General features: G+C 38.7%; 1 protein-coding gene across 5 annotated transcripts in view; it reads left to right on the forward strand.

The window, feature by feature from the left end:
* The window catches only part of VPS8 (VPS8 subunit of CORVET complex), a 247,168-nt gene that overhangs the window by 198,341 nt on the left and 26,923 nt on the right, over nucleotides 1-21,904 (forward strand). For 4 of the 5 annotated variants that reach the window (XM_032875548.1, XM_032875551.1, XM_032875549.1 and 1 more), the window contains 2 exons: nucleotides 205-370; nucleotides 18,389-18,439. In XM_032875548.1, coding sequence (XP_032731439.1) covers nucleotides 205-370; nucleotides 18,389-18,439 — 217 coding nt within the window. The remainder of the gene's footprint in view (nucleotides 1-204; nucleotides 371-18,388; nucleotides 18,440-21,904) is intronic. The other variant, XM_032875552.1, reaches the window with a different exon arrangement.

Raw genomic sequence — 21,904 nt, forward strand, 5'->3', positions numbered from 1 at the left:
ACTCACAATGTAAGTGTACAGATATGTGAGTCCAGATTTTAGAAGAGAGTACAACAAGTAAATTTCCTTTCTTCTTAACTGTACCACAGTCCGTGCGTTCCAGCTTATTACAAATCTTTATCACTTATAAATACACTCTAACATAGCATAAGTTTGTGGCTTTTATGATGAGAAAAGTGCAAATTGGTTGCCTTCATTTTGCAGCTGTGGCCATTTGTACCACTCATTCTGTCTACAAAACAAAGAATGCACCATAGAGACCGAGGGGCAGACGAGATGGACCTGCTACAAATGCAGCTCAAGTAACAAAGTAGGGAAATTAAGTGAAAACTCATCTGAAGTTAAAAAGGGGAAGACAGCCCCATCCCAGGTAAGACTTATTTTCATGACAAGATGGAGTTAGTCTTTTCTTACCGATGTCTTGCAGGCCTGGCCCCATTTGTCTTGTAGGTCTCCACAGATTTTACCTCATGGGTATCCAGTGCATGTCATCTTCTGCTCAGCCCTGTTCAGTATTTGAAGACCCTCTCTTCTTTGCCCCACACTGAAAAACAGGGACTTAGGAGCAAGAAGACATTTTCTGCCCTTAAAAAGCATAAGAGCTAGTTGAACAGAGGGGATGTACCCCCATGAGCCCGCTGAGGAGCCTTTGACCAAGTACAAGGTCAGCAAGTCCAAACGCTGTAGTCCTCATAGTAGCTGTGTGCTGAAGAGTGCAGAGCTGTCACTCTGAAGTGGGGCCAGCAGACAAGGTAAGTACACACGTGCTCTGTACATGGTTTCCTCAGCTGGGTGCCTCTCTTCAAAGAACGTCACGCAGTCATGTTCATTTGAGAAATAGGCATTGCTTTTGGAGTCTGACTAATGGAGTAGATAAAACTTCTGCTTATTTTACAGCCTTTCTTTTCTTCTTCTTAAGCAAGCAGTAGTGCAGTTGAACTCCACTGCATACTAACTTTTGGGAGAACAGAACTTGACAACACGAGGGCCCCAGTGGGGAGGAGGAGCAGTTGCTAGCTGCTTTGACTTGATCATTATTCTGTTCTTGATTTATTTCCTCTTCAGAGAGAGAGAAGGGGTGTCACATTTGCTGTTTCTTGCTCCTTCCTCTGTGCCCCCTTCCCTGTAGTTGGCTTTAACATCACTTTGTGAAAAGTTGAACCTGTTGATTTTCTGTTTCATCAGCTTTCAGTGCTATTTTAGAAGTACCCAGAAAAAAAACTCTGCTTTAACTTCTCCCAAATAACAGTTCAGAATTTTTATACTCTGTTGGTAGGCATTCATTTCTCTTCATCCAGTGTGTATGGAACAATATGCCAGGCACTGTGCTGAGTGCCAGGGATCCAGCAATGACAAGACATTTTGTCTTGTGGAGTATATAACCAGTGAAGTTACAAACAGATTTTGAATTAGTATTCTCAATTTCTTTCTGACACCAAATATGTGGTATTTTTTTCAACACCAGGTCATACACTGATTCTATCAATACTCTGGACATCAGCTGGGTGTCCAATAATTTACTTCCAATGCTAATTACCAGGAGTTAGCATCAGATTCCACAGGTTTAAGGATTCATTCACACAAGACTACCCTCACTTCAAACACCACTTGCAAATGAAATGCCCCAGTTACCCACCCTTCTGTCTGACTTTGCAGACTCAGAAGTTCCCATAATCAACCCCCCTGTAGTTTGATAATTCACTAGAGCAACTCCTAGAACTTAGGAAAATGCTTTACATTTACCTGTTTATGAAAGGATCCAACTCAGGAGCAGCCAAATGGAAGAAATGTGTAGGACGAGGTATGGAGGGGAGAAGGATGCTTCCATGTCCTCTCCCAGCATGCTACCTTTCCCAATACCTCAATACATTCACTAACTCAAAATCTCCTTGAACCTGGCCATTGGAGGGTTTCTGTAGGGGTCTCATTACATAGGCATAATTGATTAAATCATTGGCCATTGGTGATTAAACTCAATCTCTAGCCTCTCTCCCCTTCTCAGAAGTTGGGGATTAGGGGGGCAGGACAGGGGATGGTAGAGCTGAAAGTTCACCCACCCTCTAGTGACCAACCTCTAACCTGAAGCCATCTAGGAGACCAGAGATACCAGTCATCTCACTAGCATACAGAAGGCACTCTTATCCCTCCCGAGATTCCAAGAGTTTAAAGAGCAAAGTACCATAAACCAGGGACAAAGACCAAAATATATATATATAAATTATATATATATTCTTTTATTATTATGCCACAAGTATTTGCAGATGAACTGTGCTGTAAGAGCAGGTAATAAGTGGACTTAATCAACATGGGAAATCACAGAAGGCATCCAGAAAGTGCCATGTTAGCTGCCCTGAAGGAAAAAGGGAAGTAAGCTAGACAAATTTAGGTGCAGTGGTCGTTAGAATGAGAGATACTCTAGGCCAAGGAAACAATATAGGTAGAACTAACATAGCATCTCTGCTGTGAAGCTAAACATTGAGCATGACTGGATCAAGAATATGAGAGAGTGAGTGGTATGAGGTGAGGCTGCTGTGGTATAAAGGAATCATATTAATTACTCTGATGACTGTACCAGAGAAATGGGGAAGGTATGGTGTGCCTGGGTGGCTCAGTCGGGTGAGTGTCTGCCTTCAGCTCAGGTCATGACTGACCACAGGGTCCTGGGATCAAGCCCCATGTAGGGCTCCCTGCTCAGTGGGAAGCCAGCTTCTCCCTCTTCCTCTGCAGCTCCCTTTGCTTATGTTTGCTGTCTCTCCTTGTCAAATAAAATCTTACTTAAAAAAAAGGGGGGGATTTTAAGGGGTTTTAAGGAAGAATGATATCTGATCAGAATAGCAATTTTTTCCAGAGCAGTATTCTTAGAGCACTCTAACTACAGTGTAGAAAATGGATTGAAAAGGGAAGCAAGAACAGATGTAGAGAGACCAAGAATATTGATGTAATTTAGAGGAAAGAAGTGATAACTTATGTTAGAATGATAGAAGTTGGGATGGGGAAAATACTACATATTTGAGATGTGTTTGAGATGTGCACAAACATCAGAATAATTAATATGGTCCCTGCTTTCCTCACCACCTGCATCTCACACCACACTCTTTTTACCCTCTCATCCAATCACGTTCAACTTCCAGTTCTGTGCTCTTTTCTGCTTCACAGCATTTAACTGAGAGAGAAGTTATCAGGACTTGATGATAAATGTGTTGGATGGAGCAGGTAAGACAAAGAGAGGAGTCCGAAATAGTACCCAGATTTCTTACTTAAACAGTTGATGGATGATGGTACCATTTACTGAGATAGGAAGCAGTAAACAAAGAACAGACTTGGGAATAAGAGAATTCATTGTTGAATTTAGAAATTTACAGGACTTTACATGTAAAGATGTTGAGTGTGGTTTCCAGATTGAAAATTGTATTAACTAGTCATCCAGAATGCTTCCTTGTTTGCATTTAGGGAAGGAAAGATAGGCCTTGTGATTTCCAGCATGTTTCCAAGCTGAATACAGATTCTTATGCAAATTCTTAAGTCACATCTTGGGGCATTTTAGTTTTTGTTGTTTTTTTTTTTTTCTCTTTCAGTTATATCCTATTCATAAACGAATTTGTGATTGTATTATGTAATTGTTTGGGTATTACCAATTAAATTTGTCTTTCTAGATAGTCCCAAGCAGCTAACATAGACCTTTTTTCTTAAAAAAAATAAATAAAATTGTGTTTTATCCATGTAATTACGTATTTTAATACATAATTTTCAAACAGTAAAATTTACATTCCATGAGTTTTGACAGTCACCTTTTCAATCAAGCTATAGTATTATTACCTACTCTTGGGTGTCTCCTGTATCTCTTTGTAGTCAACCTTTCCCCTACTCTTAATCCCTGGCAACCACAGATCCATTTTGAGTTCATTTTTATTAGGCTACAGGATAAAGATTGGAGTTTATTCTTTTGCATGTGCTTATCCATTGAACTGCCTTTGTATCTTAGTCAAAAATCCATTGACTATGTATGTTTAGGTCTATTTCTTGATTTTGTATTCTTCCAGTGGTCTTTATATTTATCCTTTCTCCAATACTGTGGTTTTTTAGTAAATGTGAATATCAGGTAGTATGAGTCCTCCAGCTTTATTCTTACTAACATTTGACTATTCTAATTCCTTTGCTTTTCCATGTAAAATTTAAAATCAGCTTGTCAATTTCTACCAAAAAGTCATGCTGGGATTTTATTGGGATTGTGTTAGATCTATTGATTGATCGATTTGGGGAGAGTTTATGTTTTAACAATATTGAGTCGTCCAGTCCATCAACATGGTATGTCTATCAGTTTATTTCAGTCTTTTTTTATTTATTTCACCAGTGTTTTATAGTTTGTGGCATGTAAATCTTAACGTGTTTTATTTCTAAGATTTATTTCTAAGTATGTAATGACCTTTGGTGTATTATATATTCTATTGTTTTATATTTTGCCTTCTAATTATTTGTTGTTGGAATATAGAAATGCAACTTATTTTGGTATATTGACCTTGTATCCAGGGACCAGTGACCTTAAAAAGCTTACTTGTTAGTACTAGTATTTTTCTTAATAGTTTCTTTGGTATTTTCTACATAGACAGTCATATCGTATGCAAATAAAGACTTTTCTTTCTTCTTTTCAATCTTACGCCTTTTATTTCTTGCCTTATCGCCTTTTATTTCTTGCCTTATCTCATTGACCTATAGTGTTGAATAAGAATGGTGAGAAGAAACCTCTTTGCCTTGTTACTGATCTTAGGGAGAAGATGTCAAATTTTTCATCAAGTATGATGTTAATCACAGACTGTGTGTGTGTAACGTTTTTATCATGTTTTAGGAAGTTTTTTTTTATTCCACGTTTGGCTGAGAATATGTTCCTAAGTAGGTGTTGAATGTTGAAGCCATTTATCCTGCACTGGTTGGCCTATACCCAATTCCACATACCTTAGACAGTGAAGAAAGACCGTATTCTCTTTCACTGACTTCTTACCTTCTCTCAGAGCACCTAGAAAGGGGGAATTCTCTTCAAATTGGACCTACATGTCAAAGGCAGATTTATTTCTGAAACTATCTGAGGCTTTCCCATTCTGGAAGGAAAAAGAGATGACTAAATCTTTTCATTGTGGAGGAAACTCCAGTAAGATTGCTGGTCAGATCCTTTTGGAAATCTTTGTTTGATACTTCCTAGTAAAGAAGCAGTGATTCTTGAATCATATGAAGTAATAGTTCTCTAATGAGAACTATTTGGGATTTCTTAAATTTTCTCCTAGCTGTCTGTGTCTCTTATTTTTGTTACTAAGACACCGTAAAAAGATCTAGTAGATTGGTAACACAAGAAGGAAAGAGACAATGAAATTTATCAAACATATGCTGTAGATGTGTTTACCCTAATCTTCACTATTTTACGAGGGTGATTTGTTCCCTCTTTTACAACTGAAGGAACTATTTGCAGAACAGAGAAGGGAGGCCAGTATTTGAACTTGGTTTGTGCAGGACCGTCATCACCCCCAGTTTTCCTGCCTCCAGCCTGTTCTATTTTTAGCATTTTGGCTTTATTGAAACCTGGTAAGACCGATTTTTAAAATACCTCCAAACCATATTGGCTGTGCTAATTAAGATTTCTTACCATGTGTGAGCCATTCCATTTTTAATTACAAGAAAATTTAAAATGAAAATACTAGGTTTGTATTTGATAGCTTTTATTAAATAAAATTTAAATAAATAAAGTTCTACTTTGGGGCACCGGGATGGCTCAGTAAGTTAAGCATCTGCGTTTGGCTCCAGTCACGATTTCAGGGTCTTGGGATCAAGCCCCACATTGGGCTCCTGCTCTGTGGGGATGCTTCTCCCTCTCCCTCTGTTCCTCTCCACCCTGCTCGTGTTCTCTCTCTAATAAATAAATAAACTTTTAAAAAAGAAAGAAAAGAAAGTTCTCCTTTGTTCACTTAATTTCCTTTGAAAACTCTCCCAGCCCTGGTCATTAAGTTTCAAGCAGTGCGTGGAGAAGAGAAGTGAGGGCCCGCCCCAGTGACTCCAAAATCAAGCTGAGGTTGCCTGTCAGCTCCCACTTGTTGCTTGCTACTACCAGGAGGCACTGAGTGCACTTGAACCTTCTCACTGCCTCTGTAACATGATCTTTCAGTCCAATCAGCTTTTTGTTTCCTTCTTTTCCAAGACTTGTGATAATTTTTCACTTGTTCAATTTCTGACTCCAGCCCAACAAAATGCAACAGTTACCCTCAAAACTGTGGCTTTGGTGGATGAGGCCTGTCTTCTTGTTGCTCCCTACCTCATTTCTGTTTTGCCTAAGTGGTAAGTATATATAAACAATAACTCTGTCATATTAGTTGCCTCCCAATAGCATGTGTGCACAGACATGATAGGGAGTTATTCCTCCAGAAAGCCTACTCTCCTTTGGAATAACTACTTTTATTCCTTATGAATGGGAAGAATGACTCAAGTTTCCTTCTTTCCTTATCTCTTCTCCTCACCTCAGGTTTACAACAGCTCAATCTGAAATGTTTAGACCCATAACTAGATCTTGCAAGTCTGTCTGATTCTCTAGTTTGATTTCAGACAAACTACATTGGAGAAATAAATTTCAATTGAAGTACTTATCAGTCTACTATATTTTCTCCACAAATGTTGTTCCCATATGCTATATAATATAATGTAATTGTTTTCTTGGATTATTTGTTTAATCCTTTATTAAATTTATAGTAGCAAATAACCATCTTCATTGGCACTGGTGAGCAATAGAAGAAATTAACCTGTGATTCAATTTTAAAATAATTGATCAACAGGCAACGTGTGAGTTCAAGGAAACATAATTGAAGATTTACTAAATTGTAGTTTTAACATTATATTTTTAACAGGGCTTAGAATACTTGAGAGCTGGTATTAACCTAACACTTTTTTATTTAGATTTATTTATTTTAGAGAGAGAACACGTGAGCAGGAGAAGGGGTGGAGGGTGAGGGAGAGAGAATTCTCAAGCAGGCTCTCCACTAAGCACGGAGCCCAGTGAGGGGCTTGATCCCATGGAACCCTGAGATCATGACTTGAGCCAAAATCAAGAGTCAGACACTCAACCGACTAAGCCACCCAGGTTACCCCTAAGCGAACACATTTTTTGTGCCAGAAACATTCAAATTGTTATTCCTTGTAAAACTTAAAAAAAATAAACAAGAGTATTTAGAGACTCATTAGAAAGTTTTATAACCTATTGCTTGGTATTTTTACAGGGTTGGATAAATCATCTCCTGTTGGTAGAAAGGCATGTACATTAGTCAAATATCAAAGCGTTCCCCCCGCCCCCATTAAGAGGTAAATATCTGAGGAGAAGGGGATTGGAAATAAACGTATAGCCACTTCCTCCTCTTTTAATAATCAGAACAGGAAAGAATTAAATGAAATAAGCTGATACTTTTCTTGGCACTTTGAGTTGGTTTTATTTCTTGATTTTTAGAGTTGTCTAAGAAAATGTTTTATCTTTTGGAGTAGATTTATAAATAATGTCAGAGGGAAGTATTTATAACTTCCAAGAAATTATTCAATAAATGACATTCATTTGTGCTCACTGGTCATAGTTTTTTTTTTTTAATAAGATTTCTTTTTTTAAAAAAAGATTTTATTTATTTATTTGAAAGAGAGATCAGGAGTAGGCAGAGAGAGAGAGGAGGAAGCAGGCTCCCTGCCGAGCAGAGGGCCCGATGTGGGGCTTGATCCCAGGACCCCGGGGGGTTGGAGATCATGACCTGAGCTGTAGGCAGAGGCTTTAACACACTGAGCCACCCAGGAGCCCCTGATCATAGTTTTCTATTAACCATGGTCCACTACTTATTTAGTCTGGATCCCTGCTGTAAATCAGAGATTTGGTTTAGAGGCCGTTTAATGAAACCGGAACACCGGGATTAATGCCTGTTTTCCTTTGTCCCTTTTTAAAGAGTGTTAGTTCCCTGTTACAAACAAGTTAGATGGAAATTAAAGGCTAAACAGTGAAATTTCAGTATTTGGTGACAGCAGCATTTCTCCAAAGAATGTCCTATAACTTAAATTTACAAGTTAAATGAGGGTTAATGTAGCTTAGAAGTGCAGAGAGGTGGTAAATGATTCTAATTTAAATGAATCTCTTTGAGGAGACTTTTGCCCATTTTCCAGTAATCTTTCTATTATACCCTAGTATTCAGTGATTCATTTGGAGCAAATGCTATATATTCTTGGGACTAAGTACCCATTACTGAACAACCCCCCCAAACCTGAAAATGTATTTCCTACCATTATGTAGCTTCCCATTATGTAGCTAGACAATAATTAAACTGTAAACAAACTATATCAGCTTTGTAATTCCAACTTGTGTTAGGCTGTGAGTCCCATCAGGGCGAAGAATAGAATGTTGTGGGAAGAACAACATGAGGGGCAGCCTGCTTTTTGAGGGTGATTCGGGAATCACCCTCGCAGAGGTGGTGTTTAAGCTAAGACCTGAAGGCTAGAAAGGCGCCAGCCATGTGAAGACCATGCCATCAGGAGAACCGAGGGGAGCGATAACACGTTCGAGGACCTGAGAGAAGCTCAGTGGCCAGAACGGAGAAACTAAAGGGGAGCGTGGCAAGGAATGTGGTTGAGGAGGTACGATCATGTCCTGAGGAGCCAGGAAGGTCTGGTGAAGTTTTCTTTTTATTCTTAGAGTAGTAGGCGACACTGAAGGGTTTGAAACAGGGGACTGCTGCGGTCTGCTTCCCGCGACTGTGGAAAATGGATCGACAGCCACATCACGATGAGCAGCTCCGTCGTCACCACTGCCAGCGTGGTTTGAAAATCAGATGCTGAAAGTCCTGGAAATTGGCTCAATTCCCTTTGATCCAGAGATGGCTTGTGTCCAGGAGACCAGATAACAGTAGTGCCTGAAGAGTGTTTCGAGTCTTTATGTAGAGCCGAAGCCTTGATGGGAATGTGAGCAGATGACATTTGAAAATTCTATTCAGTGAAATGTGAAAAGTGTTCAACTCTATCAGTGATCAAAGAAATACAAATTAAAACAGGAATACGATGCCATTTCTTAAACTTACTGAACTGGCAAGTTATTAAAAATACACGGTAAACTGTCATACATTTCAAAATACATACACGTTTATATTGATGAGGATGTGAAGAGACCAACCTTTGTGCATTAGCAGTGGGAGTGCGTATTGCTGCAGGTCCACAGTCCCGAACAAAGCCTCTGACCAGACAGGTTTCAGAATTGAGAATTTTTCTGATTTTAAATTTCATTTTAGAAGGTATTTAGGGGCTTAAGCTTCTGACAGGATTCTTTTAGAGTTTCTCGGGGGAACATGGACAGTGTACATACAAGTGGTTCTCAAGACGGTGGACATCAAGCAGTGAGGGAGTGTGACTCCTGAGAGATGAGAAACAAAAAATGTGAGCCCTAGGCTCGTCCTTAGTGTACTGCCAGGAGAAAGTTTCCACTCCCTGGCCCAGGGAGGGGAAACTGAGGCAGAGCTCACCAGTCTGTCAGAGTTGAGGAGACAGCAAGGTGGCTGGAGTTTGCAGAACAGAGTACAGATGGGAGAGAGCTGCCCAGAGATCTGCAGATGACAACTTTCAGTATTAGGTTGAATACTGTCCACTGTGTGAGGAAATAGTGTATACTCGAGGCCAGAAGAACCACACAAAAGGATTAGAGTAGCACTGCCCCCAGATCCAGAGCCAGGACTACTGCCAGCCGGGGCACTGCATACTTCACGGGTACACTGAGTACTAACTAAGTCCTGTCTGAACCTTAGTATTGGGGAAAGTTAACCCTAGACCAGCCACAGCTCTGATCCCACCTAACAAAGCTGAAACGCAAAACCGAAAAAAGATCCAATTATCTAACCAAACTGAAATGCAAAACCTAAAAATGATACAATTATTTCCAAGTATTTCTTTAAGTTTTATTTCTTTGCAGTAATCTGTATGTCCAACATGGGGTTTGAACTCACGATCCTGAGATGAAGAGTCACATGCTCTTCCAGCTGAGCCAGCCAGGCGCCCCAAATTATTTCCAACTATTTAACCACATCTCAGAACAAAGTTCAAGAATATGTTAAGGATTACAAAAGCATTTAACCCAACAAGGTGAAATTCACAATGTCTGGCATTTGATCAAGAAAGCAGGAAAAATGCAAGTCATAAAGCAGAAGGAAAAAAATAAACTATATGACATTCTGGAGAAGGCAAAACTGTGGAGATGGTAAAAACTTCAGTGGTTGCCAGGAGTTAGTGGGGGTGGGGTGGGGGTGAATAAATGGAACACAGAGACTTTTGGGGCAATGAAAATACTCTGTATAATACTGTAGTGGTGGACATATATCATTCCACATTTGTCCAAACCCATAGAAGGCACAACACCAAACGTGAACCCTAATGTAAACTGTGGACTTCAGGTAATAATGATGTGTCAGTGTAACGTGTCATCAGCTGTAGCAAGTGTAGCCTTCTGATGGGGCCTGTGGATGACAGGGGAGGCTGTGCATGGATGGGAGCATAGGATATATGCAGTATTTCTGTACCTTCCTCTCAGCTTTGCCAAGAACCTGAAACTGTCCTAAAAATTGTCTTTTAAAAAAGCAATCCATTGAAACAGACCCAGAAATAGCACAGATGATAGAATGAGTAAACAAGAACATCACAAGTTATTATAATTATATTCCATATGTTTGAGAAGCTAGAGGCAAGGCTGGACATGTTCTATAGAGATGTGGAAGTCATAACGTCAATAGAACATCTAATGATTAAAACTTCAGTGTCTGAGTTGAAGAGCACACTGGATAGGATTAACAGCACAATGGATATTGCTGAAGAAACGATTAGTGAACTTGAATATGTAGCACGACAATTAGGCCAGGTCAAACACACAAAAAAGACTGGAAAGAAATGAATAGAGCAGCAGTGAATTATGGAACAACTTCATGTGGCAAAGTACACCTGTAATTGGAGTTCTGGACAAAGTAGGGGTGGGGATCATTCAGAAAAAGTATTTGAAATATAGAGCGCTCCAGCTCTAGTAATGGCAGGGTAACCTGTATTGGACAGCCTCTCTGGTAAACAATTATAAGCTCTTAACAAAATATGAAAAAATGTTTAGGGAGGAAGCAGAAGTTTCTGATGGCTGACTTCTCAAAAAAAAAATGGCATATTTGAAGTGCTGAAAAGAAAGGTAATACGGTACATATATTGTTATTATAGAACATTCCCAATGGGGTCTAGGGCAGCATCCCATAATATGTGGGATAAATAAAGACTATAAGTAGCCTTACTTCACTTCAGGTGGGGTTTTGCTATCAGTGCCAAAAGTTTACAAATGTATGTATTTTTTTGTTGTTGTTTCAGTGTTTTTGGGATTTCAGAATTATAGGAAAAGGGGTGTGGATCCATCTTCCTTGTCAGGAGAAAAATCGGCAGTATGTATTTTTAAATGTCCTATATCCTTTGAAGCAGGGACTTATAGGTGCAATGGAAATAACACATCAAGAGTGTGTGCCAAGTATTTATAAGATGTTTACGACAGCATTTTTTTTAATAAAAAAATCTGAAAACAACCTAAATGCCCCAGTAGCTTTCTAATAGTTGGTGAAATTAGTGATAGCATATCTCTGCAATGAAGGGACTGCTTAATAGAAAAATCCTGTGGTAGAAGAATACAGATATGGTGAAATAAACATTTTCAACAGGTCACATGGGAAGATCACAAAACAGTGTGACTCTAAATGTTAATAGTAGTTATTGCTGTGCGATTGGATTGTGATTTTTATTTCCTTTGTTTTGCCTTTTAGTATTTTCTAAATTTCTGTTTGTGAACATATATTCCTTTGGTAACCAGAACAACCAAGGCTTGTTAAAAAAAAAAAGAAAAGAAAAGTGATAAGGAAGGTATCCCTATTGCTGTTAAACTTCAGATCACATTGCTTCTCTAAGTCGGAAATCATTAACAAAGATCACAAAAGTTTAACATTATTAAGGTCATAGCTTAATATATCATCCATATCCCCAGATCTAGTGTGTGCATACCTGGATTTAAAGTGTCTCTTCCGAGCCGCATTGCCTGAGGCATTTCCAGAAGGAATCCTGTTAAATGAAAAATAAGACCTTTCATGGGTGATGCTGAACCGTTTCGGTTGCCACTTCAAACACTCTCTAACTTAATCTCCAGAGAACAGCTTTCTCAGATAAATTGTCCAGCATTACGTCTAGTTCTTGGCTTGTTTTTTAAAAAATCTGCAGATTCTTTCATGAGGTCATTTTTTAAGCTTAAATATCTACTTTGCTTTGAAAATCTATTTTCTCCCTTTTCAAAAAGAGCATACCAGGAGTTAAAATTGGATCATGTTTAGCAAGCTACATCATACATCTGGAGTGAATTCCAGAGTATTAATGTTGTGTGGTATGTTAAAGCAAAGACTGTCAAGTCTAATTTTTGTAACCTGCTAAGACCAAAAGGACAGTCTGGACAGCCAGCTGTTTTGACCCCTGAGATGAGGTATGTTTTCTAAAGTTACTCTGAAAGTTAGAGGGGAAAGGGGGAAAAAAAAAAAAAAAAAAAAAAGAAGGGCTGCAACGTGGTCCTTTTTGAATAGCTTGATGCCACAGTGATAGGAAATGCCTTCATCATCTGTACTGGAGGCTCTTAGAAATAGACTGTCAGAACTGAAGGGGTTGGAGAACTTGAATCAAATTGCTTGCCCAATACTTACACCTTGGCTACATCATCCTAGACCGATCCTGTCTACTGTCTGTTACAGTGCTTGCAATACAGATTCTATTTTTCCTTGTAAACTAACAAGTTGCTGTTCCAATCTCAGATACTAATCCCTGTGTACTTCGTATTTGCTAGAATTCATTGTTTACACCATGTAGACTTGGAGTTTTCTTTAAGAGATAATTAGATATGCGTCAGGGTTTTGTTTTGGTTTTTTTAAATAAATATAGGGTTATTCATATTTTCTGTTTCATCTTGGGTCCGTCTTTATAAGCTGTTTTTTAAGGAACATGTCCTTTTAATTTGTCATATTTGGGGCTCCTGGGTGGCTCAGTCTTAAGCGTCTGACTCTTGATTGCTCCTCAGGACATGATCTCAGGTTCTCAAGATCAGAAACCCCAGATCCACTGGGTGTGGAGTCTTCTTAAGGTTCTCTCTCTCTTCCTCCCTCTCTGCCTCTCTCCCCTCCTAAAAAAGTTGTCAAATCTTTATTTTGCCAATTTTATTGGCATAAAATTGTTCATAATAGCCTCTTTTTAATGTGTATAAGTATTGCAGTATGTAGTAATATATCTTTCATTGCTGATATTATTGATATATGTTCTCTTGATCAATCCGAGTTACAGTTTATCAGTCTTATTGATATTTTCAAAGAATAAACTTTTGGCTTTGTCAATTTTCTCTAGTGTTTTGTTTGATTTCTGTTGATTGATTTCTGCTTCTTATTTCCTTCTACTTAGTTTGATTTTACTTTGATTTTCTTTTTCTAGCTTATTAAATTGGAAACATATAGGTCCTTCATTTTAACCTTTCTTATTCTCCAGTGTAGTATAAAAAGCTGTAAATATCTTCCTCTAAGCACTATTTTTAGCTGCATCCTACAAATTTCTTTAAATGCTTTATTAAGGTATAACTGATATTAAATAAATTTACATATACAAAGGCATATAAATAAGACATGTTTCTATCCATGAATTCATCACTAGAATTAAGATAGTGACCCTCTCACTGCTAAAAACTTACTCAGTTTCTCCCATCTGTTCCCCAGAAACCACCAAATTGCCTTTTTGTTATAATAGAATAATTTGCATTTTCTAGAGTTTAACATGAATGGAACCATCAAGTAAGTTCCCCTTTCATTTAGCATAATTATTTAAGATTCACCCATGTTGTTATGAAAATTCATTTCTTCTTACTACGGAGTAGTACTTCAGTGTAATGCATATACCATGGTTTGTTTATGATAGCACCAGTTGGTGATAGGTGTTTCCAGCTGTCCAGTTTCTGGCTGCTACATATTAAGCTGTTTTGAAGATTTGTGTACAGGTCTTTGTATGGACATATACTTTCATTTCTCTTGGGTAAATACCTTTGGAATGGAATGGTTGACAAATACGGCAAATGTGTGTTTGTCATCTTAAGAAGCTACCAAACTGCTTTCCCAAGTGGTTGTACCAGTTTATTCCCCTACCAGCGTTGTATGAGGGTTCCGGTTCCTCCACATCCTTGGTATAGTCTTTTCAGTTTCGGCTACTCTACTAGGTGTGTAATGGTATCTCATTGTGTTTTACTTTGCATTTTGTGAATGACTAATGATGTTGAGCATCTTTTCTTGTGCTTATTGAGTATCCATACACCTTTACAGAAATGTCCAAGTCCTTTGTGCATTTTTTTTTTTTTTGATCAGGTTCTTTGGTTTTTTGTTGTTGAGTTTTAAGAGCTGTCTGTATATTCTGGATATTCTTTAATTTGGATATTTATCCCATATCATTTGCAAATATTTTCTTCCATTTGATGAGTTGCCTTTTTATTATATTTATGTATTTGGTATACAAAACTTTTAAATTTTGATGCAGTGCAGTTTGTCTGTTTTTTTGTTAATTGTTGCTTGTGTCTTTGGTGTCATCTTTAAGAAATCATTGCTAAATCCAGTGCATGAAACTTTCGTCCTTCTAAAGAAGAGTTTTATCGTTTTAGCCTTTGCTTTTAGGTCTTTGATCCACATTGAATTAGTTTTTTTATATGGTGTGAGGTAAAAGTCTAACTTTGTTCTTTTGCATATGGATATGTAGTTTTCTAGCACCATTTGTTGAAAAGACTGTTCTTCTCCCATTGAATGGTCTTGGTACATTAGTCAAAAATCAATGGACCTTATATGTGAAGATTGATTTCTGGTCTCTCTATTCTGTTGGTCTACATGTCTGTCTTTATCCCAGTAGCACAATTTGGATTACTCTAGCTTTGTAGTAAGTTTAGAAATTAAGAAGTGTGAGACCTCCAATTTTGGTCTTTTTCAAGATTGTTTTGGCTATTTAGGGTCCCATGAGGTTCCATATGAATTTTAGGATGGACTTTTTTTTTTTTTTTTTTTTTTTTAAGATTTTATTTATTTATTTATTTATTTGACAGAGACCAAAAGTAGGCAGGGAGGCAGGCAGAGAGGAGAAAGCAGGCTGTCTGTGGAGCAGAGAGCCCGATGCGGGGCTCGATCCCAGGACCCTAGGATCATGACCTGAGCCAAAGCAGAGGCTTTAACCCACTGAGCCATCCAGGCACCCCAGGATGGGCTTTTCTATATCTGCTGCAATGCCACTGGGATTTTGATAGGGATTGCCTCGAATTTGTAGATTTTTGGGTAGTGTGGACATCTTAACAATTAAGTCTTAACACTCCAGGAATACAGGATTTTTTCTTCTTATCTTTGCCTCCTTGGCTCAGTTTATTCCTAAGTTCATTTTGATGCTATGGTAAATGGAATTGTTTTCTTAATATCTTTTTCAAGTTGTTCTTTATTAGTGTACAGAAACACTGATTTTTGTGTGCTGATTTTGTAGCCTGCTATTTTATTTAATTTGTTTGTTCTAACAGTTACTTTTGTTGACTCTGTAGAGTTTTCTACATAAAACCTGTCATCTGAAAACATAATTTTACTTTTCCCCTTTCCAATTTGATGGTCTTTATATCTTTCTCTTGCCCAATTGCCCTGGCTAGAATTTCTAATACTATGTTGTGGTGGCCAGCGTGACAAATCGACCAGGAAAACGTGAGGGTAAGAGGATGGTGAAAAGAAATTAAGAGACAAAGAGATGGGGGCAGGAGGGACACTGAGGAGGATGTCCAACAGTGCCAATTTTATTCCACATCTTACAATCATTTATAAGGCAGACCCGAATAGGAGGAGTATTACATCAGTACCTAGTCAGATGACCGCAAGTTTCTATACCAAGTTTACATTAACTACAAGCAAACCTCGTGATGTCTGGCTAAAGCCATTAGCAAGACAATCAACCAGGGAGTGGGTTATGGGAGGTACAGAACAACAAGGACCAACTAAGAATTCATGACCTTGACCACATTGTTCCCTTCTGTAGGGGGAGTGTGTGGGAAGTCACGCAGGCGAGCGCACCACACAGAGCACAGACCCTTTTCTCAGTGTTATTCAACTTTCCCGTCCTTAATCTTGTCAAGGTGTCCAGACTTTGAAGGAGACACAAGCCAGGGCCTGGTTTGATCCTTGATTCTAACCGTGCCGTGGCCTCCAACACTATGTTTAGCAGAAGTGGTGAAAACAAGCATTCTTGTTTCTAATTTAAGAAGAAGAGCTTTCCGTCTTCATCACTGAGTGTGATGTTAGCTGTGGGGTTTTTTTTTATACACGGCCTTTATTGTGTTGGGGTAGTTTCCTTCTAATCCTAGTTTGTTGCGTGTTTTTATCATGAAAAGGCAAATACTTTGTCCTGCATTGACTGAGATGATCATATAGTTTTTTTCCCCTTAATTCTCTTAATGTGGCTACCACACTTACTGATTTGTATATGTTGAAGCATCTTTGCATCCCAGGGATAAATCCCACTTGATCATGGTGTGTGATCCTTTTAATATGCTGTTGAATTCTGTTCACTAGTATTTTGTTGAGGATTTTCCATCTTCGTTCACCAGGGATATTGGCCTGTAATTTTCTTTTCTTTTTTTTAAGATTTTATTTATTTATTTGACAGAGAGAGATCACAAGTAGGCAGAGAGGCAGGCGGGGGCAGGGGGAAAGCAGGCTCCCCGCTGAGCAAAGAGCCTGATGTGGGACTCAATACTAGAACTCTGAGATCATGACCTGAGCTGAAGGCAGACGCTTAACCCACTGAGCCACCCAGGTACCCTGTAATTTTCTTTTCTTGTAGTGTCCTTGTCTGGCTTTGATATCAGGGTAATGCTGACCTCCAACAATGAGGCTGGAAGTGTTCCCTTCTCTTTAATTTTTTGGGAGAGTTTTTGGAAGATTTGGTATTCTTTGAATGTTTGGTGGAATTCACCAATAAGTTTTCTGGATGGACCTGCACTTTTCTTTGTTAGGAGGTTTTTGATTACTGATTCAATCTTCTTACTAGTTGTCTATTCAGATTTTTTGTTTCTTCGTGATTCATTCTTGGTAGGTTGTGTGTTTCTAGGATCTAATTTCCTTTTGATTTCTTCTTTGACCCATAGGTTATTTGTAAATATAACTTAGTTCCTAAATATTTGGAAATGTTTTTTGGAGATCTTTCTTGTTGCTGAGTCTAAGTTACTTCTAGTGTTATCAGAGAACCTTCTTTAGTATGACTTGGATGTGCTTAAATTTATTGAGAATTACTTTATTAACAGGAAATAGTCTGTGTGGTGGTCCATGTGTACCTGAAAAGAATGCATATTCTGCTTTTGCTGGGTGGAGTGTTCTATGAATGTCCAGCTGATCTAGTTAGTTGATTGTGTCCTGTAAATCTAATAAATCCTTTCTAAATATCTGCCTCCTTATTCTTTAATATATTGAAAGAGAAAGGTGTGGAAATCCCTGACTATAAAATCTTTTTTCTTTTTTCAGTTCTATCAATTGTTACTTATTTTTAAGCTATTAGATGCATTGATATCTGGGATTGTTATGTCCTCCTTATGAATCAACCCTTTTATTATTCTGAAGTGATCTTCTTTATCCCTGGTAATAATCTTTGCTCTGAAATCTATTGCTAGCATCGTAGATCTTTGCAGTCCTTTTGCTTGTAACCTATTTGTGCCTTTACATTTAAAATATGATTTTGCACGTAACATGTAGTTGAGTCCTGCTCTTTTTTTCTGATCTGACAATCTCTTTCAACCCTCAGGTATTTCAAGATATCCCTGCACCATCAGTCTTCTCTTTCTTGAGCTCTAAGCATCTTTTTGATATGGTTTGGCTGATACTTTTTCTTAATCTTTCACTATTTTATGAAATTCTTTGTTGCATGTCTTGCCTAAAGGGGGTATTATATCACCAAGGATACTCTGAGTTGTTCTCTGTAAGAAATGCTGACCATTGCATATTGCATCAGTTGATTAACATTGTCAACAGAGATATGTGTCTGTTTGATTCCTCACCATTTGGTTAAAACCAGTCTGGGCCATCTGTTCTACTTTTCTTACCCTAATCATATTTTTATCTTGGCTACCTACCGACTTTTGATCTCCAGAAAAGTTTCAAAGGGCTTAACAACAACAACAAAAAAAGATCTATTCATTGTTCCTCTGAAAATGCCTGTTTTTTCTCAGTTATACCAATTCTATTTGAGTTGAGTGTGGATCAAATAAAACTAGATTATGACAGAAAGAATATTAAAGTGTTTGCCTTTTTTTTTCTAGGTAAAAATGTCTCCTTGTCATCCATCCAAAGGAGATTCTGCTATTAAGAAGGTGAGTTTTTTTTTTTCCAATTTATTAAGTTTGTATTTTAATTCCAGTGTAGTTAACATACGGTTGTATTAGTTTCAGGTGTACCAGATAGTGATTCAACACTTCATGCATCACCCATGCTCATCATGACCCGTGCACTCCTTAATCCTCATGGCCTATTTTATCCATCCCCCCCCACCCTCTTTCCCTCTGGTAACCATCAGTTGGTTCTCTATAGGTCAGAGTCTGTTTCTTGTTTTTTTCTCTGTCTTTTTTTCCCCTCTGCTCATTTGTAGATGGTAGTGACTTTTAAAGGCACAAATCCACCTTCCCCCTTCTGTGTCTTTATTCTCCTCTCTTGAGCAATTTTCTCAAAACGACAATGATTTTTAATCATCTCAGTGCTGTCAAAGGTTCTTTCTGATTGGATGCCTTAATAACATATCACCAGTATTCCTTGGCTCTTCCAGGAAGCCAAATGGGGGGGGTTGGGAACTAAGAACTTTCATTGTTCTAGAATTCCCATTCTCCTTACCAGGCAGGTATCCTGATCAATGAGTGGTAGCAGATAAAAGATATTCTAAAGAAGATAGCCTAAGGTATTCTTTCCCTACTGATGTGTTTTCCCTCCAGATAGCTGTGCCTAAAGAAGACTGGCCCGAGATATTAGCATTTCATACTGCATAAGCAAGTGCTCAATAAATATTTGTGGGATGGAACTCTTACTTATGCCACTTCAGTCCCTGACTGTGAACTTTGTAGCACAGAAAGGGTGTGAGTCTTTCAATTGAGCAGTTCTCAGATGGTGTCAAGAGAACCAGGTCTAAAATCCTTTTCTGTATACAGCTGCAACAGTGCAGTTGAAATGTGGTTAACAAGCTGACATTTTTACTGTTTTCTTTTACCACTTTTATTTTGTTGACAACTGAAGTGTCCCTGGATGTAGGTTTTCTTTCCTTGCCCTTTTTATAATTTCAGCCAGCATCCATGTCAGTGAAGAATTGTAGAACAAAAATAACAACTTGCTGGCTCTGGTAACTAACAGCAGGTTCTAGCTTCAAAGCCCTGTGCCAAAAATGGGTCCCTTTTCTCTGCCTGTAGAATCCCCTGAGACGTTTTTAAAAGAGAAAAAGAATAAAAACAAAATATGCTATCCGAAAAGCCCTATTCCATGCTGCCCAGGAAAATCTCTTCCATTTTTGTCAGGAGCGCAAGGGCAGGCAGACTGAGGCGATGACTGCTGCCGCCCGGAGCCCCCGCACTGTGACCTGGTGCAGGGGGGGAGGGGGACTTGAATCACCTGGTCTCCTCGCTCCATATACAGATGAGCAAATTGGAATCCAGAGGGACCTTTCTTTGCCTAAGCTTTCAAGTGTTAGCTATGGGACACACTTCTAAAGTAGAGGTTAAAAATGTGCTTTCGATTCAGCCAGACATGGGTTCAAAGATTGACTCTTTTGCTTATTTATCTGAATAACTTTTTCTTTCTTTCTTTCCTTCTTTTTAAGAGAAAGAGAGAGAGGGATTGAGAGAGAGAGAGAATCTTAAGCAAATTCCACACCCAGCATGGAGCCCAATGCAGGGCTTGATCTTATAACCCTAAGATCTTGACCCTAGCCAAAATAAAGAGTCAGACACTTAACTGACTGAGCTACCCAGGCGCCCCTAGTGGAACAACTCTCTTAGTCAGCCTCTCTGCTTCCTCTGCTATAAATGATGGTGCTACCTCTCAGAAGTATTCTGAAGACTAAATGAGATACTTTTTTTTTTAAAAAGACTTTATTTATTTATTTATTTGATAGACCAGTGGGGAGGGGTGGGACACAAGCAGGGGGAGTGGGAAAGGGAGAAGCAGGCTCCCCACTGAGCAGTGAACCTGAGGTGGGGCTCGATCCCAGGACCCCGGGATCATGACCTGAGCCAAAGGCAGACGCTTAACCGACTAAGCCACCCAGGCGCCCCTAAATGAGATACTATTTAAGGGCCTAACACTGTGTTTGACAAAAAGTAAATCCCTGGTAAGTTATTGACACATAGTAGGGACTCAGGTATTACTGGTACTACTGAAACTGGTGTTAAAACACAAATCCCCCATTCCTAGTTCTATCAGATGTCCTATCACTTTATTATTGCTGCTTTTTATTGTCCATTCTGCAGGTATTTCTGTATGTAGATACTGAACTAAGCAAGGGACTACAGAGATGACAAACACAGTCTTTGTTCTCAAAGACCTCAGCACTTACTGGGGAAGGTAGACATGTAAACTGACAGTGACTGTACAGGTTGACACATGCTATAGAAGATGCCTGGGGTACACAAGAGCAGAGTGGAGGGGCTGTGTGGGGTGACTTAAGTGGATTTAATATGACTCTTTTGCTCTTACAGTAAAAAGCCCAATGAAGAAGTTTGAGAAATGCTTAGCTATTCCTCTAAAGCTTTGTTACTAATTATAAGGAAAGCAAATCCAGCCATACTTAAAGATGTTTATTAAATACTCATTTAGAAATAGCCTCATATAACTTATTTTTTAAACTTAGTAATGGCCTAGCTATTTGTCATGTTAAGTGTCTTACTACTGTCGGGGGGTAGCAGTGTGATGTAAGTAGGGTTCTCTTATTCTTGTAATCAGCGTCAGACAAACAGAAACTTCCAAAGCCAGTGACTGGCCCCAGGTGGCATTCCTAGGTGATCAGGTGCAGACTTATTCACTATCCATGCAAGAACTGGGGCTATCTCTAAAATATTTTAGTGTGTGTGTGTGTGTGTGTGTGTGTGTGTGTGTGTGTGTGTGTGTACCTTGAATATGTTTTATTTTAGCAATGAGAACCCATCTCTCGTATTTACCATTCAGATTAGCAAACATTAATTTCACCAATAGAAAAATTTCTGTGTTTTTTGTGCTAATGAGCAAAATCTTAGGTGTTGGTCAATAATGAACAGCCAAAGGACTTTGAGTAGCCACTTTTAGGAATTCGTGTTAGCTAGCAGTCTCTGAAATATGGATGCTTGGTTAGGACCGCTGACCATTCCTAAGTTGAAGCTTAAATCAAATAATGCATACTTAATATCACACTGTTATGATGTCTAGAATAACTTTAAAATGCATATCAAAGTACATATCAAAACTCAGCCTCTCCCAGACTGAGTGATCAGGGAAGGCTTCTCAAAGAAGAGAAAGCTTGATCTAGTGTTGAAGCACAAGGGGAAAGATACTTCAGGTAGACATGAGTGAGTACAGGACACTTCAGAAACAGAGATGGTTCTGTATGTCTTAAATACAGAAGCAGGCAGAGGCTTGGTGAAATGAATGGGAAGCCATATCTCAAAAGAGCCCTATGTTGTGAAGTTTGCTTTTTATCTTGAGGGTAAGGGTTTCTGTCCAAGGTGAGATTAAAGGCAGGAAAGCAAAAGAATAGAGTGTGCCCAGGCAAGAAAAAGGTCTGTATCTGTGCTGTATTATTGAAATGAGGAGATGAGGTAGATTCA

Source organism: Lontra canadensis, unplaced genomic scaffold (assembly GCF_010015895.1).
Source record: "Lontra canadensis isolate GAN:19392208 unplaced genomic scaffold, GSC_riverotter_1.0 scaffold56, whole genome shotgun sequence".
NCBI classification, from domain to species: domain Eukaryota; kingdom Metazoa; phylum Chordata; class Mammalia; order Carnivora; family Mustelidae; genus Lontra; species Lontra canadensis.